The 17,829-nt window shown below is 40.3% G+C and overlaps 1 protein-coding gene across 4 annotated transcripts in view; it reads right to left on the reverse strand.

The window, feature by feature from the left end:
• DENND1A (DENN domain containing 1A) overlaps positions 1-17,829 on the reverse strand; it is a 973,091-nt gene that overhangs the window by 463,023 nt on the left and 492,239 nt on the right. For all 4 annotated transcript variants that reach the window (XM_073590695.1, XM_073590694.1, XM_073590697.1 and 1 more), the window contains exon 10: positions 12,040-12,140. In XM_073590695.1, the coding sequence (XP_073446796.1) occupies positions 12,040-12,140 (101 nt within the window). The remainder of the gene's footprint in view (positions 1-12,039; positions 12,141-17,829) is intronic.

The following is a 17,829-nucleotide window of genomic DNA, read 5'->3' on the forward strand; positions in this document are numbered from 1 at the left end:
TGAAGGTATCACTCATGCACTGCTGGAACTTGACAGACTGGAGGGATATTATCTATATTGGTAGAGCTTGGGATCTTTGGGTCAAACATCCTTAATCTTCATGACCTACATGTTCAGGATGTGAAGCTCTTGAAGATTAAGGATGTTTGACCCAAAGATCCCTCGCACAACCAATATGGATAATATCCCTCCAGTCTAACAAGCTCCAGCAGCGCATGAGTAATACCTCCAGTCTTTTTCCAGGAAGTAAGAGGTGACACTACTTCTCCAAAGCAGTTGCCACTGTCGTGGCTGCTGGAATGGATCATGCAAACAAATTTGCACCAACTATAAGATTAACACTTTTCTTTTGCTACAGCTCATTGCCTAAGAGGCCAACCATCATTGTTGTCTAGATTGCAAACACTGCTGGATTAGGAGGTAACAGCTTGATGCAGCATCAAAACCATGCTGACATGGCCATGGATATGTTAATTCTGGAGTCCAGTGAAATTGTCAGCCAAACAGGCACTACGCTAACAAGTATCTGATGAACAGTATATGGCCATTTCATGACTAAGCCAACAGTGAGGAGGAGTAAGGGCCCCGCCACACATAGCGACTCACCAGCGATCCCGACAACGATATGAACTTGTCAGGATCACTAGTGTGTCGCTACATGATCGTTGGTGAGCTGCCAAACAGGCAGCTTCACCAGCGATCAGTACCAGCGACGACGAGCGCGTCGCTGTGTACCTTAGATACCAGCGCGCTGGTGCAGGAAGCTGGTAACCAAGGTAAACAGCGGGTTTCTAAGCGACGCACTGGCCAGCGGGAGACCAACGATCAAAAAACAGTCCAGGGCATTCGAGCACGATCAGCGATACCCGGCAGAGGGGCCGGTCGCTGATAGGTGTCACACACAGCGACCTCGCTGGTGAGATCGCTGTTGCGTCACAAAACTTGTGACTCAGCAGCGATCTCGCTAGCGAGATCGTTGTGTATGATGGGGGCTTAAGGAAATGCAAAGATAAGATCAAATAAGGAGCGGTGGAAGGGGGCAACACAGATGAAAAGAAGATAGAATAAGATGTTTGTGGACTACAAAATCTTTAATGGAAGATCCAGAAATAAGTTAAAGTGAGTCCTCTATTTTGGTAATTTGCCTCTTGATGCTCCTGTTGGGTTAGAGACGAATATGCCCTATAAGCTCCATACAGCTACTTCTACTGATCATTCATTAAACAAAATTTATAGGAGAAATGTATAGTATGAACTTCACTTTTTAGTGACTCAAGTATTTTTCAACCCCTTTATTCAGTTCAAAGTCTCTAAAGTGACAAGCCGATATCCCGATGCTTAAAGGGATTGTGAATGACTTCAACACTCAGTTACAAAAAAAGTTAGGAAGCTGTTTAAAATGTAAAGAAAACAATAAAGGAATGATATGAAAATCTCTTATCTCCATATTTTATATACAGTCGAACATAATCACAGATCAGAAGATGAGTGTTGGACATTTGTCCATTTCATTTGAAAAAATGAAACTGATGGCAGCAACTCATCTCAAAAAAGTTGGGCCCGGGCTGTGTCCACCATTGTGTAGCACCATCTTCTTTTTACAACAGTCTGGGCAGTTAAAAGACAATTGCTGGAATTTTGGGACAGGAATGTTCCCCTGTTCTTGTTTGATGTTGGATTCTCGCTGTTCCTAGGTTCGGGGTCTTAGCCGGATTTTTCATTTCATAATGTGCCAAATGTTTTTGATCGGTGAAGGTCTGAACTGCAGGCAGCAGATTACTCACCTGAACTCTTCTTCTGCAAAGCCATGCTGCTGTGATTAGAGAAGATGAGCGGATCAGGCAAACTTCAGACTCACTTCTACACACGTTTTTTCTGTGAAAAATTTGATATGTGGAGAAGTGATTCTCTGCTAATTTAATGACCCTTAATATGCTTAAGGGTCTCTATAGACCCAAGAGCATGATAAACATATGTAAAAAGCAAAAGAAAATCGTTATACTCACTAACACCCGTCCAATCCTTGCTGGATTTTCTGATTCAACGCCGTTGATGTTGGAATACTCGGTTCTCTTGCCCTGTGCTGGAATTCTGGGTATCATGGCACCTAGGAGGTTTCTGTGCAATCTCGTGGGATGTTAATGACATCATAACATCACGATGAGTGCAATGACCTTCCTTGGGCATGTGCAGAACTCTCCCAGATGCCAAGACATGCACTGGGAGAGAAGTTTGGCATAGTGCGAGTAGCTGAAATATTCCGTAGTGAGCAACAGATGGATGAGATGATGTGTTGAGAACCAGACGGGTGGCAGTGAGTAACGGATGGGGCTGAAAAGATGACATTAGGATGCATATTTTATTTTAACCTTTTGATGACCTATTTATTGTGTTTCAGAAAAATGGTGGACAGCGAATTACAAAAAATCTGCATTTTGGCAAATGCGTTTTTTTTTTTTAAATGATGATACATTCAATTCCACTCAAATTATTCGTTCATCTCTGGTTGTGATGGATGCAGTATCTGATTTTGCATTGTCTTGCTGAAATGTGTGTTCTTCCCTGAAATAGACGTCGTCTGGATGGAGCTTATGTTGTTCTAAAATCTCTAAATAATGCTCAAAATGGATAGTGCCTTATAAGACGTGTAAGCTGCCCATGCCATAGGCACCAAGGCTCCCATACCATCAGAGATACAGGAACGGTGTGCTGATAACTAGCTGTATGGTCCCTCTCCTCTTGAGTCCACAGGACAAGGCATCCATGGTTTCCATAAAGAAACTCACATTTTGATTCATCTGATAACAGAACAGTTTTCCATTTTGCCTCAGTTTATTTAACAAAAAGTTTGGCCGAGAAAAGACGGCAGTTTCTGGATTGTGTGGATATATGGCTTTTACTTTGCAGGATCACGCTTTAACTTGCAATTGTGAATTAAATTGTGAACTGTGTTCATAGACAATTGTTTCTGGAAGCATTCCAGAGAAAATAGAATGATCTGCAGGGCCAAATCATGCCTATTCTTAATGCTGTGCCACCTGAGGACCCAAAGATCGCGAGCATCCAATATTCACTTTCGGACTTGTCCCTTATGCACATGGATTTCTCCAGCATCTATGAATTTTTTGATATTATGTACTAAACATGGTTGGATATTCAAAGTATTTACAACTGTATGCTGAGGAACATTTTTCCCAAATTGGAGAACCTCTCATCATCTTTGCTTCTGAGAGACTCTGCCTCTCTAACATGCTCTTTTTTTACAGTCATGTGACTTTGCTGTGCATTGACACTCCAGCTGTTTTTTATCAGTACCACTTACTTTTCAAGCCTTTTGATAAGCCTGTCTCACCTTTTTTTTGAGATGTGTCGTTACATCAATTTGTATTTCAGCTAATTTTTTCAAATGAAATGGAAAAATGGCCACCTTCTGATCTGTTTTCTATGTTCCGCTGTGAATAAAATATGTCTATAAGAGATTTTCAAATCATTGCATTCTTGTTTTGTTTACATTTTACACATTGTTCCAACTTTTTTTGGATTTGTAGATGAAATAGGAACTGTGCTAAACAACCCAAGAACGACCCCTACGCAGTGTATGGAGCCAGGGGTGTCCCGGTTCCATATTCAGTTTACTTCTGGACACGACGGAACCTGTAAACAACTGATGGATATTGATTAACTATTCTAAAAATATGCCATCAAAATCTTCTTGAGTACTGCTGATACACAGTTCTTAATTTTAGGCGTCAAGGCTTCTTTTTCTGATAGAAATTTGAACTGACAAAAATGCTATTATGGCACATCCGGAAGAATCCCACTGACTTATGGGACTGTGAAGCTTTCCAACAACCTGTAATGGAATGAATGGAATGGCAAACAATTTTATTGTACACGTCAAACAGAACACAAACTTAACGATAACGCTAATAGTCCAACTGAAATCCCATTGTAATCAAATAAGTTGGTAATTACAGAATGAAAAAATGTTTGATAGCGTTTTAAAACTTTGTCCACAGAACTTGACCATTTGATCAGCCCTACCCTGAAAGTCAACAGTTCCAGAATGTTTTTTGTCTCCATTAGGCTGGTTTCACATTAGCGTTTGGAGGCACAGCGGACGCTCGCCGTGATGCTCAGCCCCCTGTCGCGCCTCCTCCGGTCAGCTCCGCCTATGGGCGCATGCTGCTGCATGTGGCCTGCATACCCTATCTTTAGCATTGGATACGCAGGCCGTGTGCAGGTATGCTTTTGCCGCCGCATGCGTCCTTTTGACGGTGGGCCGATCTGCGCCAAATGCAACGTGTTCCATTTTGGTGCAGCCGCCGCACCGTCTAAAGGACGCATGTGGCGGCAAAAGCATACCTGCGCACGGCCTGCGTACCCAATGCTAAAGATAGGGTATGCAGGCCACATGCAGCAGCATGCGCCCATAGGCGGAGCTGACCGGAGGAGGCGCGGCAGGGGGCGGAGCATCACGGCGAGCGTCCGCTGTGCCTCCAAATGCTAATGTGAAACCAGCCTTTGAGGGGTTTTCCAGCCTTGGGGCTCAATCCGTAGAGTGTGCGCTGTGTTGATTCTCCGATGTAGGTGGTGATTTGCATATTTCCAGCCACATTCTGACTACACGTGTCCGGCCCACTACAAATACAATACAAATTGAGGGAGGCTGCACATGAGGCTGGTAGAATGCAAATCACATACTTGTGGTCACGCACCCGGCCACTCCTGGCAAATCCCAACAATGTGCACACTGCACGCTCTGAAGATTCACAAGTCTGCAGTCATATAGAGCTTGGACAACCCCATTAAATTTCAGGTGAAAATAAGTGAATATTGTGGATTCCCATTGGACTACTTGTTTAATATAAAAATGTATAATTAAAAAAAATATTTATTTATTTTGAGAAATCTAAGGTAAACTGACAAAGTGAAAGACCATGTCCGATATGTTTACAGTGAACAGCAATCACAAAAACCCAGGTGCCAATTAACTACGAGGGCTGTAAAGTATATACCACAGACATCACGTGTGGTCTATGATCATCTCCCCCCAGGAGACTGTGCTGCTTCCAATGTTGGACAATGACAAACGAGTAAATGTTCATTTCATTCCCTGCTGAAATAGTGGGCTCTGTGTTACGTCGCTGGGAAAAGAAGGCTCAGGATGGCAGTGCAAGCTCGCGAAAGACCGTGCAACATGTGAAGAACTGTATTTCCTAGCAACCAATCTAATGTGAAAATAATCACATATTAGATAGTCTTACTATATGTGCTTCCCGCTAACAGTGACAGCAAACATTTGCATCCAGCCCTAACCCCCTGTCACCACTTAGCTGCAGCTTTTTATGTGGAAATATCATGGACTGCAGTCTCCTAGAAGCCACTTGGGTGGTTAGCACATATTTAAAATCTATTAGTTAATATTAATATTTTAATATTTAATAGATTTTAAATATTTTATGTATAAATTGGATCTTTTACTGCACTTTATTTCTTTATTTTTTTACATGAATCTAAAATTAAGCTACAAAGAGGGGTCCTCAATTCCCTCCCCCCACCATCTCATACGGTCTGAATGTTCGCAAATAGGGGGAAAGAGGGAGTGTGGAGACGAGTGACAACAGACCAGATTGTTTGTAGTCTGTTGCTACGCAGCAGGGTAGGTGCAATATGCAAACATTTCATCATGATAAAACGAGTTTGTGTGTCTTGGAAGAGCATTCGGACACTAAAGAGGGTTATCTTTTCTCAGAACCCTTGCACTGAATATGAGTCAGGAGAGACAGACACTCTGTGGGAGTAGTGAATGTGCTGGTAGATTTAAATGGGTTGTCCAGGCTTGGGGATCAAGTCTACAGTCACTCTTAGCGAGTGTAGACTTGTGAAACTTCAGTGTGTCAGGATTCTCCAGTACCAACAGTGAGCAGGCACATAATCACAAGTATGTGATCACATCTCGACTAGACTTGTCACGTCTAGTTGGAATATGTCCAGAACTATGCAAATTGTGTTCTAGTGTTCAGATTACCTCTTGGTGTCAGCATCGGAGAATCATGACAGTGTGTGCTATGTGAAGATTCACAAGTCTGTAGTCACAAAGTGTCTGCTGACTTGATCTTTAAGCTTGGACAACCCTTTAAGCCAGGGAAAGGCACAGCTGTCTGAAGATTCATGCAGCAAAGTCAGGTGCCAGAAGTGACGGCACCTTGGGCAATCAACCAACTGGCACTGGACCTGCATTTTGAAATGTTTGGTCTCAAACTGGACAACAACGTTAACAGAACTTGCACTGAAGCAATGAAAAAAAAAAGACAGCCACAAAGTGAGCATGCCCTTTAAAAGCGAATAGACATGAAAAGTTTTCTAAGATACAGTGTTACGAATTGATCATTCTAGTGACGTATGTATAGTCAAGTAGAGTTGTAATCCAGCACTCCAAGGAAAAATGTATATAAAATACCCCTTTATTTAAAAGAAAACTGTTAAAATCCAATGTCCTCATGTCAGGCATAAATAGAGAAGGAGAAAAAAAATAACAAGTATCACATTTTCAACAATCATGGGTTCTTAACCATAGCCAAAGATTAGAGATTAGGAGTTGTTTTAATCTTTATTTTAAAAGTACACATGAAAATAAGCAAGTTTGTAATACATCATAAAAATCCTCTTCTTTCTCCTCCAGGACTGATCTTTCAATCTCATTTCATGGGTAAAATCTGTATTCAGTGAAGACTTTGCAATTAGAAAGATGGGAGATGACAGTTGGTGCTGAGAAGACTCGATGGAGGAGGGAGGACTTTTAGGCAGACAGATATTCTGCTGCAAGTTCTCCATAGAATGTTATGAGCACCAACCGTCATCTCCTATCTCAGTAATGGTAAAATCTGCTTCCACTGAAGATTTTACACATCAATTGAGAATTTTGAGAATGAATAATTAGTCCTGGAAGAGAAAGCAGTAGATTTCTCTAATGCGATATATTATAAAATTTTTAACTGTCACATATTCTACTGACTTATGAAAAAAATTAAATGATAGCTATTCTGTAAGAACTTGGGATGGTTCGGAACGAGTCAACTGCAATGCTTTAAAGAAAAAAGCAATACAACTAACCTTCTCTTCTTCCCTATTTTTCTTTCATATGAAGACAATGGATTTCAATCTTTTTTTTTTGTAAATAAAGGTGTACATTTTTATATTTTTCTCTGGAAATGCTTTATTACAACTCTACTGACCTATAACAGCTTCACTACCTGGGCTAAAGCTGGGACTCATCATCTGTGCATTCCATGGAAAAAAAGACTCTAGAAGAAAAGGAGACCCAACCAGCGTATACGGCTTGAAAAAGGCCCCTTGTGGCCGAAACGTTACTTTTTCTATTCTGTATATACGGTGACATAATAAAGACAACCCTTTGGAGAATATCCCGTGCCTTGGATTTTTTAGGGAGCTGATAAATTGATCACTTTCCCCTTTAATAATATTTAATCTAAAATAGATTAGATTGCTTAATAAAGTAAAAAAAAAAACTTCTCTTACATAAAAATGGACAAATCTCAAAGGAATACACTATTAATTAATATACTAAAACACACCTGAAAGAAAACAGATGACTTTCAACCCCTTCACGATATGTAAATATATATATATATATATATATATATATATATATATATATATATATAATGTGCAAGTTGAAGCAGGTGTATGGAGTAGGCTCTCCCGCCCCATACTCGACAGGTGATGGCTGTGTAATAGGCGGACTTCAAAGGAGAACGTGATTTTCACTATATGCAGCAATGCTGTGGCCATGCTGTATCTAACACAGGCGATCAGAAGATCCCAGCCTCAAATCTCCTAAGGGGACTAAGAAGAACAGTGAAAAGTTAAAAAAAAAATGTTTTTAAAAAATATTAAAGAATTGTGTTAATGACAAGACTCCTAGTAGCTAAACAGTGGAAAACAGATGTTATTCCTAAGAAAGAGGACATAGCTCAAGCGGTTAATACCACGTTTATTTTTGAAAAAATGCTAGCCCACAAAAATAACGCATTACAGAAGTTCACCAGGGATTGGCAGGCTTGGGAAGCCACACAGTTAGCGAGTCACAGTTGAACCAGTCAAATAAAGGTTGGGGGTGGGCCCAGGGTGGGAGAGGGTTAAGACTGGAGCTCTTTGTTTACACTGCAATGGTTACATAATTACACATTTATGTTACCTGTGTTGTACATTTGTGCTAATGTTGTATTATAGTATTTTCAATAAAAACGAATTATAAAAAAAAAAAAAAATATGATAGAAAAAATAATTAATTAAAATGCTAATCAACCTCCTTTTGACCCACAAAAAATATAGATAATAAAATAAATACACATGTGGTATCGCCAACTTCAGAAAAATTTGCTCTATCAAAATATAAAAATAATTAACCCAATCGGTAAACACTGTAAGCAAAAAAAAAAAAAAAAGCACAAGAAAGTTTTTCTGGTCACTGCAACACCACAAAAAATGCTGTAACTAGTGATCAAAAAGTCACATCTATCCCAAAATGGTATCAATAAAAAAAAATTTCGGCCACATAAACATAAGCTATAGCACAGGTCCATTAACAGAAAAATGAAAATGTTACAGGACTTGAAAAATAGCAAAACGACCCCCCAAATTTTTCTTTGCAAACATCTGATTTTTTTTTTCACCACTAAAATAATTAAAAAACTGGAGATGTTGGGTATCGCTGTAACTGTACTGATGAGCTAAATCATATCACTAGGTCATGTTTACCACAAAATATACACCGTAAAAACAATTCCCAAAAAACAATGTCAGAATTGCGTTTTTGTGTTTCACAATTTCTCCCCACTTTGAATTTTCTTCCCGTTTTCCAGTACACTATATGGTAAAACGACTGGCGTCATTTCAAAGGTACAACTGGTTATGCAAAAAAAACAAGCCCTAACATGTCTATGAAGTCAGAAAAATTAAAAAAAAAAAAAGATATGGCTCTTGAAAGAAGGGGAAGAAAATGAAAAGGCAGAAACACGTCAAGTGCCACAATCGGTCGGTGTCACACATTGATTGGCCAATGACACATTTTTTGCCACAGTCTTCTTTGGCATGGTTATCAGTGTTTGATAAATAAGGGGTGTAACATGTGCAATCGTTAAAAATCCCAAGTTCCTGCTCCTCCCATCTTCATTCTTACCTATAAAGTAAAATACTATAGAAAGTAACATTTCCATAGCTATTCATATTTTAATAAAAGTTTTAATTAGCAACGTTCCCTTAATAAAAAAAAAGTCTGGAGACAACATGAATCAGAATTTAAACAGGAATTCTGGTAGAATTGTAAAGTTTTGTTTTTTTTTTACTTAAAAGCAACATACAGAGAATTCACAAAGGAGTTAATGTAAAAAAAGGAAGAAAAAAAAACGCATCTGGGTTTCCAAGCAAACATTTTTTCTTATGCAGCATCATTAGTGTAAAAGTTAAAAGCACAAACAGAGCAGTGGGAAAAGCGTCCACTGTTTTCTGTGTCTCCCACAGTGCGGCTTCCTTAGTAACTTAATTATAAAATGTGATGAGGCATCAGCTCGCGGAGGACGGAGCGCACTGCGGACTTTCTCACTGGAGGATAAGGAGCTACAGGCTCAAGGAATCCTGGAGCGTCTGTTTGACTTATGTGTCTTCTCTCCCTCGTGTTGATGCTACTTTACACAGCAATTAAACTCATTAAAATCCTCTCGGTCCAAATCTCTACATATGTCTGCTGTACCAAGGTTCGTACAACTTTATATCAAAGTTTACTGAAATGCTGCAATGAAAATCGGCGGCAATAAACACCGCTGTGGAATTCGTTGTATAAAAATGGTGGGGTTAAGTCTCACATTACCATTTAACAAGCTGCGGATATCAAATCTGCAGTGCCGGTCAATTTATATGGTGAGCATTGTCCACAGAATTTGCAAAACGTTGGTAGACTAAAACAGGACCGGTGGTCCCCACCGGTCTCTACTTCCTGCAACAGTAATGTATTATTATTACATAACAGCCTTCGGCTCTATCTTGAGTCATGGCGACTTGATGATGACTTGATGGATGAATACTCCGTAGAAGGATCGATCTTGTGAATGCCTAGATAGGTCTATCAGGGTCTTCTCTGCCGTCATCTTGATTGTATCAAGCCATCGGGTTGCTGGTCTTCCTCTTCACCTTGTTCCTTCTATTCTTCCATCCATGATGTCCTTCTCCAGTGATTGCTCTCTTTGTATGATGTGTCCAAAGTAGGCAACTCATAGCTTGGTGATCCTTTCTTCTAGTGACATGACTGGCTTTATTTGTTTCAAAATTGATTTGTTTGTTCTTCTAGCCATCCATGGTATTGATAACATCCTTCTCCAGCACCACATTTCAAAGGCATCGTCGATTCTTCTGTCTTGATTCTTTGTCGTCCAGGTTTCGCATCCATATATTAACTACAGAAAAGACCAGACTATGCAGCTATCATGTGTCATACATTTTTTAGGTGACTGCTGCAGCCAATCATCTATATACATAGATGACACACCGAGGTCACCGATTGGTAGCAGGGGTGACGTGAATGATGTAAGTTGATAGTGGAGAACAACACCAGGGCCGCAACACTAAATCGGTAAGGGAGAATGATGAGCGAGTATCAATTTCTTGTTTTATGTAGAAGAGTTTGTGGAAATAATTTCATCTGGCCTAAGAATGTTTTTTTTCTGCCCTCTGTGGATTAATGTACTATGTATTATGTGTGAAGAGTGACTTTTTCTCTGTGTGGTGTAGAAAATTAACATTGGAAACGTAAATTAACTGGGTTTGTCGGGGTTTATTACCTGATAATATAAATAGGTCATGAATGTAAAATTGGTGGTGGTCCCACACCAATCAGCAGAAATCTGCTCCCGCAGTTGATGGAGGTAGGCGTTGTATGGGGTGGAATACAGTAGCTGTAGTTTATCTACCATTTGCTTGAAACAACAGGACTCCACATTGGCACCCAACTAATGTACAGGTGAGATGTGTCCTGCCCCAGCCGCTGCATGAGTCCCAGGTTTCGGACCCCCACCAATCTCATATTGATGGATAGCTTATCAACTGTTAAGTCCCAACGGCGGCAGCAAAAGTTCATGAATTGACCAGGACTCTGAATTTCCCATGACATTTTCCAATATTCCAAGTCCCTCCTTAAAGCATATCATTCACCATATTTCACAATGTAAACTGCATATATTAATAAATAGATATCTTAGACCAGATGAGGCTGGTAAAGTTAAGGCAATAATCCATGTCCCAGTGGCTGTATGAAAGTTTAAATTAATCTCCGCCCACCTGGCTTGATTGACAGCTCCTCTGTGTCCTCCTCCCTGTTGCAGCTGTCAGTCAGGATTGATAAGCAGAGATTAAATACACTTGGATTTGTGAACTATTTCATTCAATAACTCTTCATTCTCATCTTAATATCTGGACTTTACAGGAAGTCTTATATTATCAATAAGCACACCAGTTTCAGCAGGTCATAGAGTTCTATTTAAAGGGAATGTCAACCCTTTTTTTAAATGACGTAGTCCCCCTTGAACAATAAAAACAACGTACACTCACCACCTGCTCCAGTGTCCCGAGACTTGTTTGACGTTATTATGCTATGTGAGCCCTGCAGCCAATCAGCAGCTAGTATTGGGTTTCTTCCACTTGTTTGCGGTTAGTCCAAAGGAAATGACCAGCCCAATAGCAGCTCCTGATTTGCTGCAGGGCTTACTTGGCATAACAATGTCACAAGAGCCTCGTTAGATCTGGCGCCAGGTAGGAAGGGGAGTATATTTTATTTTTATTTTACTTAAAAAGGGGTTGTCCAATTAGTAGACTCCCCCGTTAATAATGTATGCAGTTTAAATTGTGAAATCTGGTGACTTGTAAAATCACATTTCTGCACCTTGACAACATGGCTGCAAGAATTATGTCTATGTACATTGAAAAACCTTTGTAGACCTAGGATCTCTAGAACTGCAGACTCACCAGCAGTAGTCCAACAAGTGTGGAGGAAGAACGGGGATGTAAACATGTTGCCAGTACATTGGGAATAACATAGCAGATGATCCATGGATGCAGGCAGTCAGCTGCAAGAAAAGGAACATTTTAGCAAGAAAACTGATGACAGCAATAACAAAAATATAAAGCAACTCTATGACAGCTCAAAAAGAGTGCGTATAAAGAACAAATACTCAAAATACTCTTTTTCCATATAACTTACAAAAATAAAGGGTACATTTTTTTCTTGTGGAAAGTGACATGCCTAACATGGCAGTGTAAGGAGACTTCTAGGCCATGCAATGCTCCTCTGAGAAATTAACTATGAAAATTTCCTCTTTAGCGAGGAAGAAGACTAGAAATCTTGTGCCACCTGCTTAAAGCAGCAATCCTAAATATCAACGAGCCTTGCCACATGACTTGGGAAAAAAGTCAAACCACAATATCAATTTGCAGACATATGTGTAGGGGTGTTGCCCCTCCTCAGTGCAAAGTATAAAAAGTAAAAATTATTATTTTCTCCAAACCAATCCTACTTTGCAGCACGCATTTAGTAGCTTCTATATCAGTCCATAAGGTTCTGACCACACTGATATCACAGATTCCAATATTACAGGTGCCATGATGGATATGATGAATCTACATATGCAGCATCTGCTATTTTTTGCTCAATATGTGACCCCCACAAACGGTCTCATTTTTAAGGCATAGCCCCAAATATAGGCATAGCAGTGCATACCAGCCAAACCAGAGGACCTTGGAGTCAATTCATCATAGCTTTTACGCAAGAAGTTGTGCAAAAAATTTTGTGTATCAAAACAGTCTTAACTAAGTACCCCATGTTTTTTACATGTACTATTACTGTTTATTCACTTACCGTACTTACTAAACGGCATTTGCTCTTTTTGTTTTTTTCTTAGTTTCTGGGTAGGAGTTTGGCCACGATTGCCCGTTCAATTAATTAAATATGCTGGCATTTTGTATGACAGATGTGCTACGTCAGTCCCCAACTGGAGTAGCATTTCTGATGCACGAAGACACATAGCCCTCGGAAGAAGCGTCAAATTCATTAAGTGGCGTGTGCCTCATACTAAATTTGGCGCCTTGTACCACAGCAAGACTGGCATAGCGTGAGCGTGCACTCCGCCAGTCTTGAGGAATCGGCCCTGTTATCTCCAGATGGGTCTCAGCTATGGTTGGTATAAGCATTTTCTTTCCCATAGAGCAATGCCTTAAAAATATATCTCCATGCTGAGCTGGGTAGATTCAGTTTGAGTCAGTATTGCACCTTAGCTGCATCTTTGCTATCTCATTCAGCCAACCAGCACACTGCTGTCTACCAAGCAGGGGCAAGTGTCCCGAAACAGCACAGTCTACCGATGGGTCTCTGGTTTGGCTGGTGTGAGTTACTTTGCCTATTACTCAATTACTGCTCTATAGAGTAATCCTTGTCTGGCCCGGTGTACCCGTCGTTCTGAAGCTCACCCAGTATAAGGAATGTTCACACTGGGGTTTGAGGACAGTAAAACCCAAAATATATTTCTAGGGGAAATAATCAGAAATAGACACTGAACTACGTAAATCTGACCCATTCAATATGACTTGAAAAGTCACTTCAGTAAGCAACGAGTCTCGTTGTCAAAACCTAAAATCTGCGGCTGTATGAATGACCAAAAAGATTACCAATTGCAATCAATAGGAGGCGTTTTAGGTTATTTTAGTGCATAGTTCCAAAACTGCGAAAATTGATGCCTGTATCCTTCCTAAAAATTGATTGCACCATTTTCGACTACATGTGCATCTATCTATTAGCATCCAATATAGAAAGGTCCAAGTTAGTGAATTCCCATATGCTTGTTAGTTGGCGAATATCTGGTCTGACCTTGTGTATTCCATTTGTAGCACGCACATGATCTGACCGGGTAGGACAGCTTAGTGGGATAGGGCGAGTGCCTCGACGTATTATACTTTATTCCTTGTATCTGTGTTAGATCAGTGAAATGACAAATTAAGCCAACAGTTTATGTGTGTATGATCATGCGCTCATAATAGAAGGAGCTGCGTCTGCGGAGTTGGGAAGCTTCCAGTTACAAGGTCTTGCCTTCCGCTGAGCACAGTTTGAGTTAAAATAATGCAGCTTGTTCTTTCTGATGAACCATGCAGAGCATGGTACACATCTTTTGTCGACTGGCAGCCCACCAGATTCTTGTCTGCACATCGGGTATGTCTCTTTAACACAATCTGCCTATCCAAGGCAATTGCGGTATCACAGCAATGTTCAAGAAAAAAAAAGTTTATACAGAAATACATGAGCTCACCTGAGGAGCAAACCACTTGGAATTTCTATTTCTGACTCTCGGGAAGGTGGAAGGTAACAAGCGCTATAATTACAATTATCGCTTGTGTTGATGTCCTCTTTTTGTCACCTTGAATCAGGCCACCAACACAAAATATTTTCTGTATCTTTTTAATCCTTTGGATCAAAAAATGCTTGTAAAAATAAGAGCATTGCATATGCATTTTTTTATGTATTTAACATGTTTTAGTACCTGCTTTTTCTGGTTGCAGATATATACAACTCTGGCAAAAATTAAGAGACCACTGCAAAATTTTTAGTTTGTCTGATTTTTCTCTTTATACACTTGTGGCCAAAAGTATTGACACCCCTGCAATTCTGTCAGATAATACTCAGTTTCTTCCTGAAAATGATTGCAAACACAAATTCTTTGGTAGTATTATCTTCATTTAATTTGTCTTAAATGAAAAAACACAAAATGAAGCAAAAAGCAAAACATTGATCATTTCACACAGAACTCCAAAAATGGGCCAGACAAAAGTATTGGCACCCTCAGCCTAATACTTGGTTGCACAACCTTTAGCCAAAATAACTGCGACCAACCGCTTCCGGTAACCATCAATGAGTTTCTTACAATGCTCTGCTGGAATTTTAGACCATTCTTCTTTGGCAAACTGCTCCAGGTCCCTGATATTTGAAGGATGCCTTCTCCATACTGCCATTTTTAGATCTCTCCACAGGTGTTCTTTGGGATTCAGGTCTGGACTCATTGGTGGCCACCTTAGAAGTCTCCAGTGCTTTCTCTCAAACCATTTTCTAGTGCTTTTTGAAGTGTGTTTTGGGTCATTTTCCTGCTGGAAGACCCATGACCTCTGAGGGAGACCCAGCTTTCTCACAATGCGCCCTACATTATGCTGCAAAATTTGTTGGTAGTCTTCAGACTTCATAATGCCATGCACACGGTCAAGCAGTCCAGTGACAGAGGCAGAAAAGCAACCCCAAAACATCAGGGAACCTCCGCCATGTTTGACTGTAGGGACCGTGTTCTTTTCTTTGAATGCCTCTTTTTTTCTCCTGTAAACTCTATGTTGATGCCTTTGCCCAAAAAGCTCTACTTTTGTCTCATCTGACCAGAGAACATTCTTCCAAAACGTTTTAGGCTTTTTCAGGTAAGTTTTGGCAAATTCCAGCCTGGTTTTTTTTATGTCTCGGGGTAAGAAGTGGGGTCTTCCTGGGTCTCCTACCATACAGTCCCTTTTCATTCAGGCGCCGACAGATAGTACGGGTTGACACTGTTGTACCCTCGGACTGCAGGGCAGCTTGAACTTGTTTGGATGTTAATCGAGGTTCTTTATCCAACATCCGCACAATCTTGCGTTGAAATCTCTTGTCAATTTTTCTTTTCCGTCCACATCTAGGGAGGTTAGCCACAGTGCCATGGGCTTTAAACTTCTTGATGACATTGTGCACGGTAGACACAGGAACATTCAGGTCTTTGGAGATGGATTTGTAGCCTTGAGATTGCTCATGCTTCCTCACAAATTGGTTTCTCAAGTCCTCAGACAGTTCTTTGGTCTTCTTTCTTTTCTCCATGCTCAATGTGGTACACACAAGGACACAGGACAGAGGTTGAGTCAACTTTAATCCATGTCAACTGGCTACAAGTGTAAGTTAGTTATTGCCAACACCTGTTAGGTGCCACAGGTAAGTTACAGGTACTGTTAATTACACAAATTAGAGAAGCATCACATGATTTTTCGAACAGTGCCAAAACTTTTGTCCACCCTTTTTTATGTTTGGTGTGGAATTATATCCAATTTGGCTTTAGGACAATTCTTTTTGTGTTTTTTCATTTAAGACAAATTAAATGAAGATAATAATACCAAAGAATTTGTGTTTGCAATCATTTTCAGGAAGAAACTGAGTATTATCTGACAGAATTGCAGGGGTGTCAATACTTTTGGCCACAACTATAGGTATATTTTTGAGTAAAATGTAAATTGATCTTTTATTCTATAAACTACTGACAACGTCTCCAAATTTCCAAGCACTAAATTTTGTATTTATTTTCAGAAAATGATCAAAATAACAAAAAAATGCAGTGCCTGCAGACCTCAAATAATGCTAAGAAAACAAGTTCATAATCATTTAGAAATAACAATACTAATGTTTTATCACGAAGAGTTCAGAAATCAATATTTTGTGGAATGACCATGATTTGTATTCACAGCTTTCATGCATCTTGGCATGCTTTCCACCAGTCTTTCACACTGCTTTTGGGTGACCTTATGCCACACCTAGTACAAAAATTTAAGGAGTTCTTTTTTTGATGGCTTTTGGACTATCCATCTTTCTCTTGATTACATGCCAGAAGATTTCAATGGGGTTCAGGTCTGGAGATTGGGCTGGCCATGACAAGGTTTGATGTGGTGGTCCTTCATCCACACATTGATTGACCTAGCTGTGTGGCATGGCGCAGTGTCCTGCTGGAAAAAACAGTCCTCAGAGTTGGGGAATATTGCAGGAGCAGAAGGAATCAACTGTTTTCCAGGATAACCTTACATGCGGCTTCATTCATACATCCTTCGCAAAGATTAACCTGCTAAATTCTAGCCTTGACGATGCATCTCCAGATCACCACCGATCCTCCACCAAATTTCACAGTGGGTGCAAGACACTGTGGCTTGTAAGCCTCTCCAAGATCTTCATCTAACCATTAGACGACCAGGTGTTGGGCAAAGCTGAAAATTACACTGAGAGATTATCTTACTCCAGTCCTCTATGGCCAAATCCTTATGGTCTTTGGCAAACTTCAGCCTGGCTCTCCTTTGCTTCTCATTGATGAAAGGCTTTTTTCTAGCTTTACATGACTTGAGCCCTGCCTCTAGGAACCTGTTACATACCATGCACGTCACCCCAGCTGCCATTTGCCATTTGTTTTGTAGGTCACTAGAGGTCATCCTGCGGTTGCTGAGTGACATTCGAATAAGATTACGGTCATCCCAGTCAGTGGAGAGTCATTTTTGCCCTCTGCTGGTCTGTTAGCTTTGTTGTCCCCAATGTCTGCTGCTTGACCTTGTTGTAATGGAGTGCCATCTTAGAAATTTTAAGGATGGAGGCAACATGACGCTCACTGTATCCCTCTGCTAGTAAAGTCAGAATTGAGCCCTTCTTTTCCTCACTCAAGACTTTTCTTTTCAACTCCTTTGGCATGGTTAAAAGTTATTTTTTCATTCCTGTTACTTTTGGGATATTACTAGCACTTGTTTTGCCATCCAGCTTGGCCTACTGCAAGAAGATTGTGAACACCACAGCAGGGTTCTTTATACTTTCCTTCGTTAAATAAGATTTGGTTCAGGTGATCACCTAAGTAGAATGAGGTGTACTCTGGTTGGAATTCAACTGACACTGGTATGGAATGGCTGCTGCATCACAAAATCGGTGACGCTTTAGCGATATTGCTAGCGATATCGCTATGTGTG

This window comes from Dendrobates tinctorius, unplaced genomic scaffold (assembly GCF_039654945.1).
Source record: "Dendrobates tinctorius isolate UK_male_01 unplaced genomic scaffold, ASM3965494v1 ptg000120l, whole genome shotgun sequence".
NCBI classification, from domain to species: Eukaryota; Metazoa; Chordata; class Amphibia; order Anura; family Dendrobatidae; genus Dendrobates; species Dendrobates tinctorius.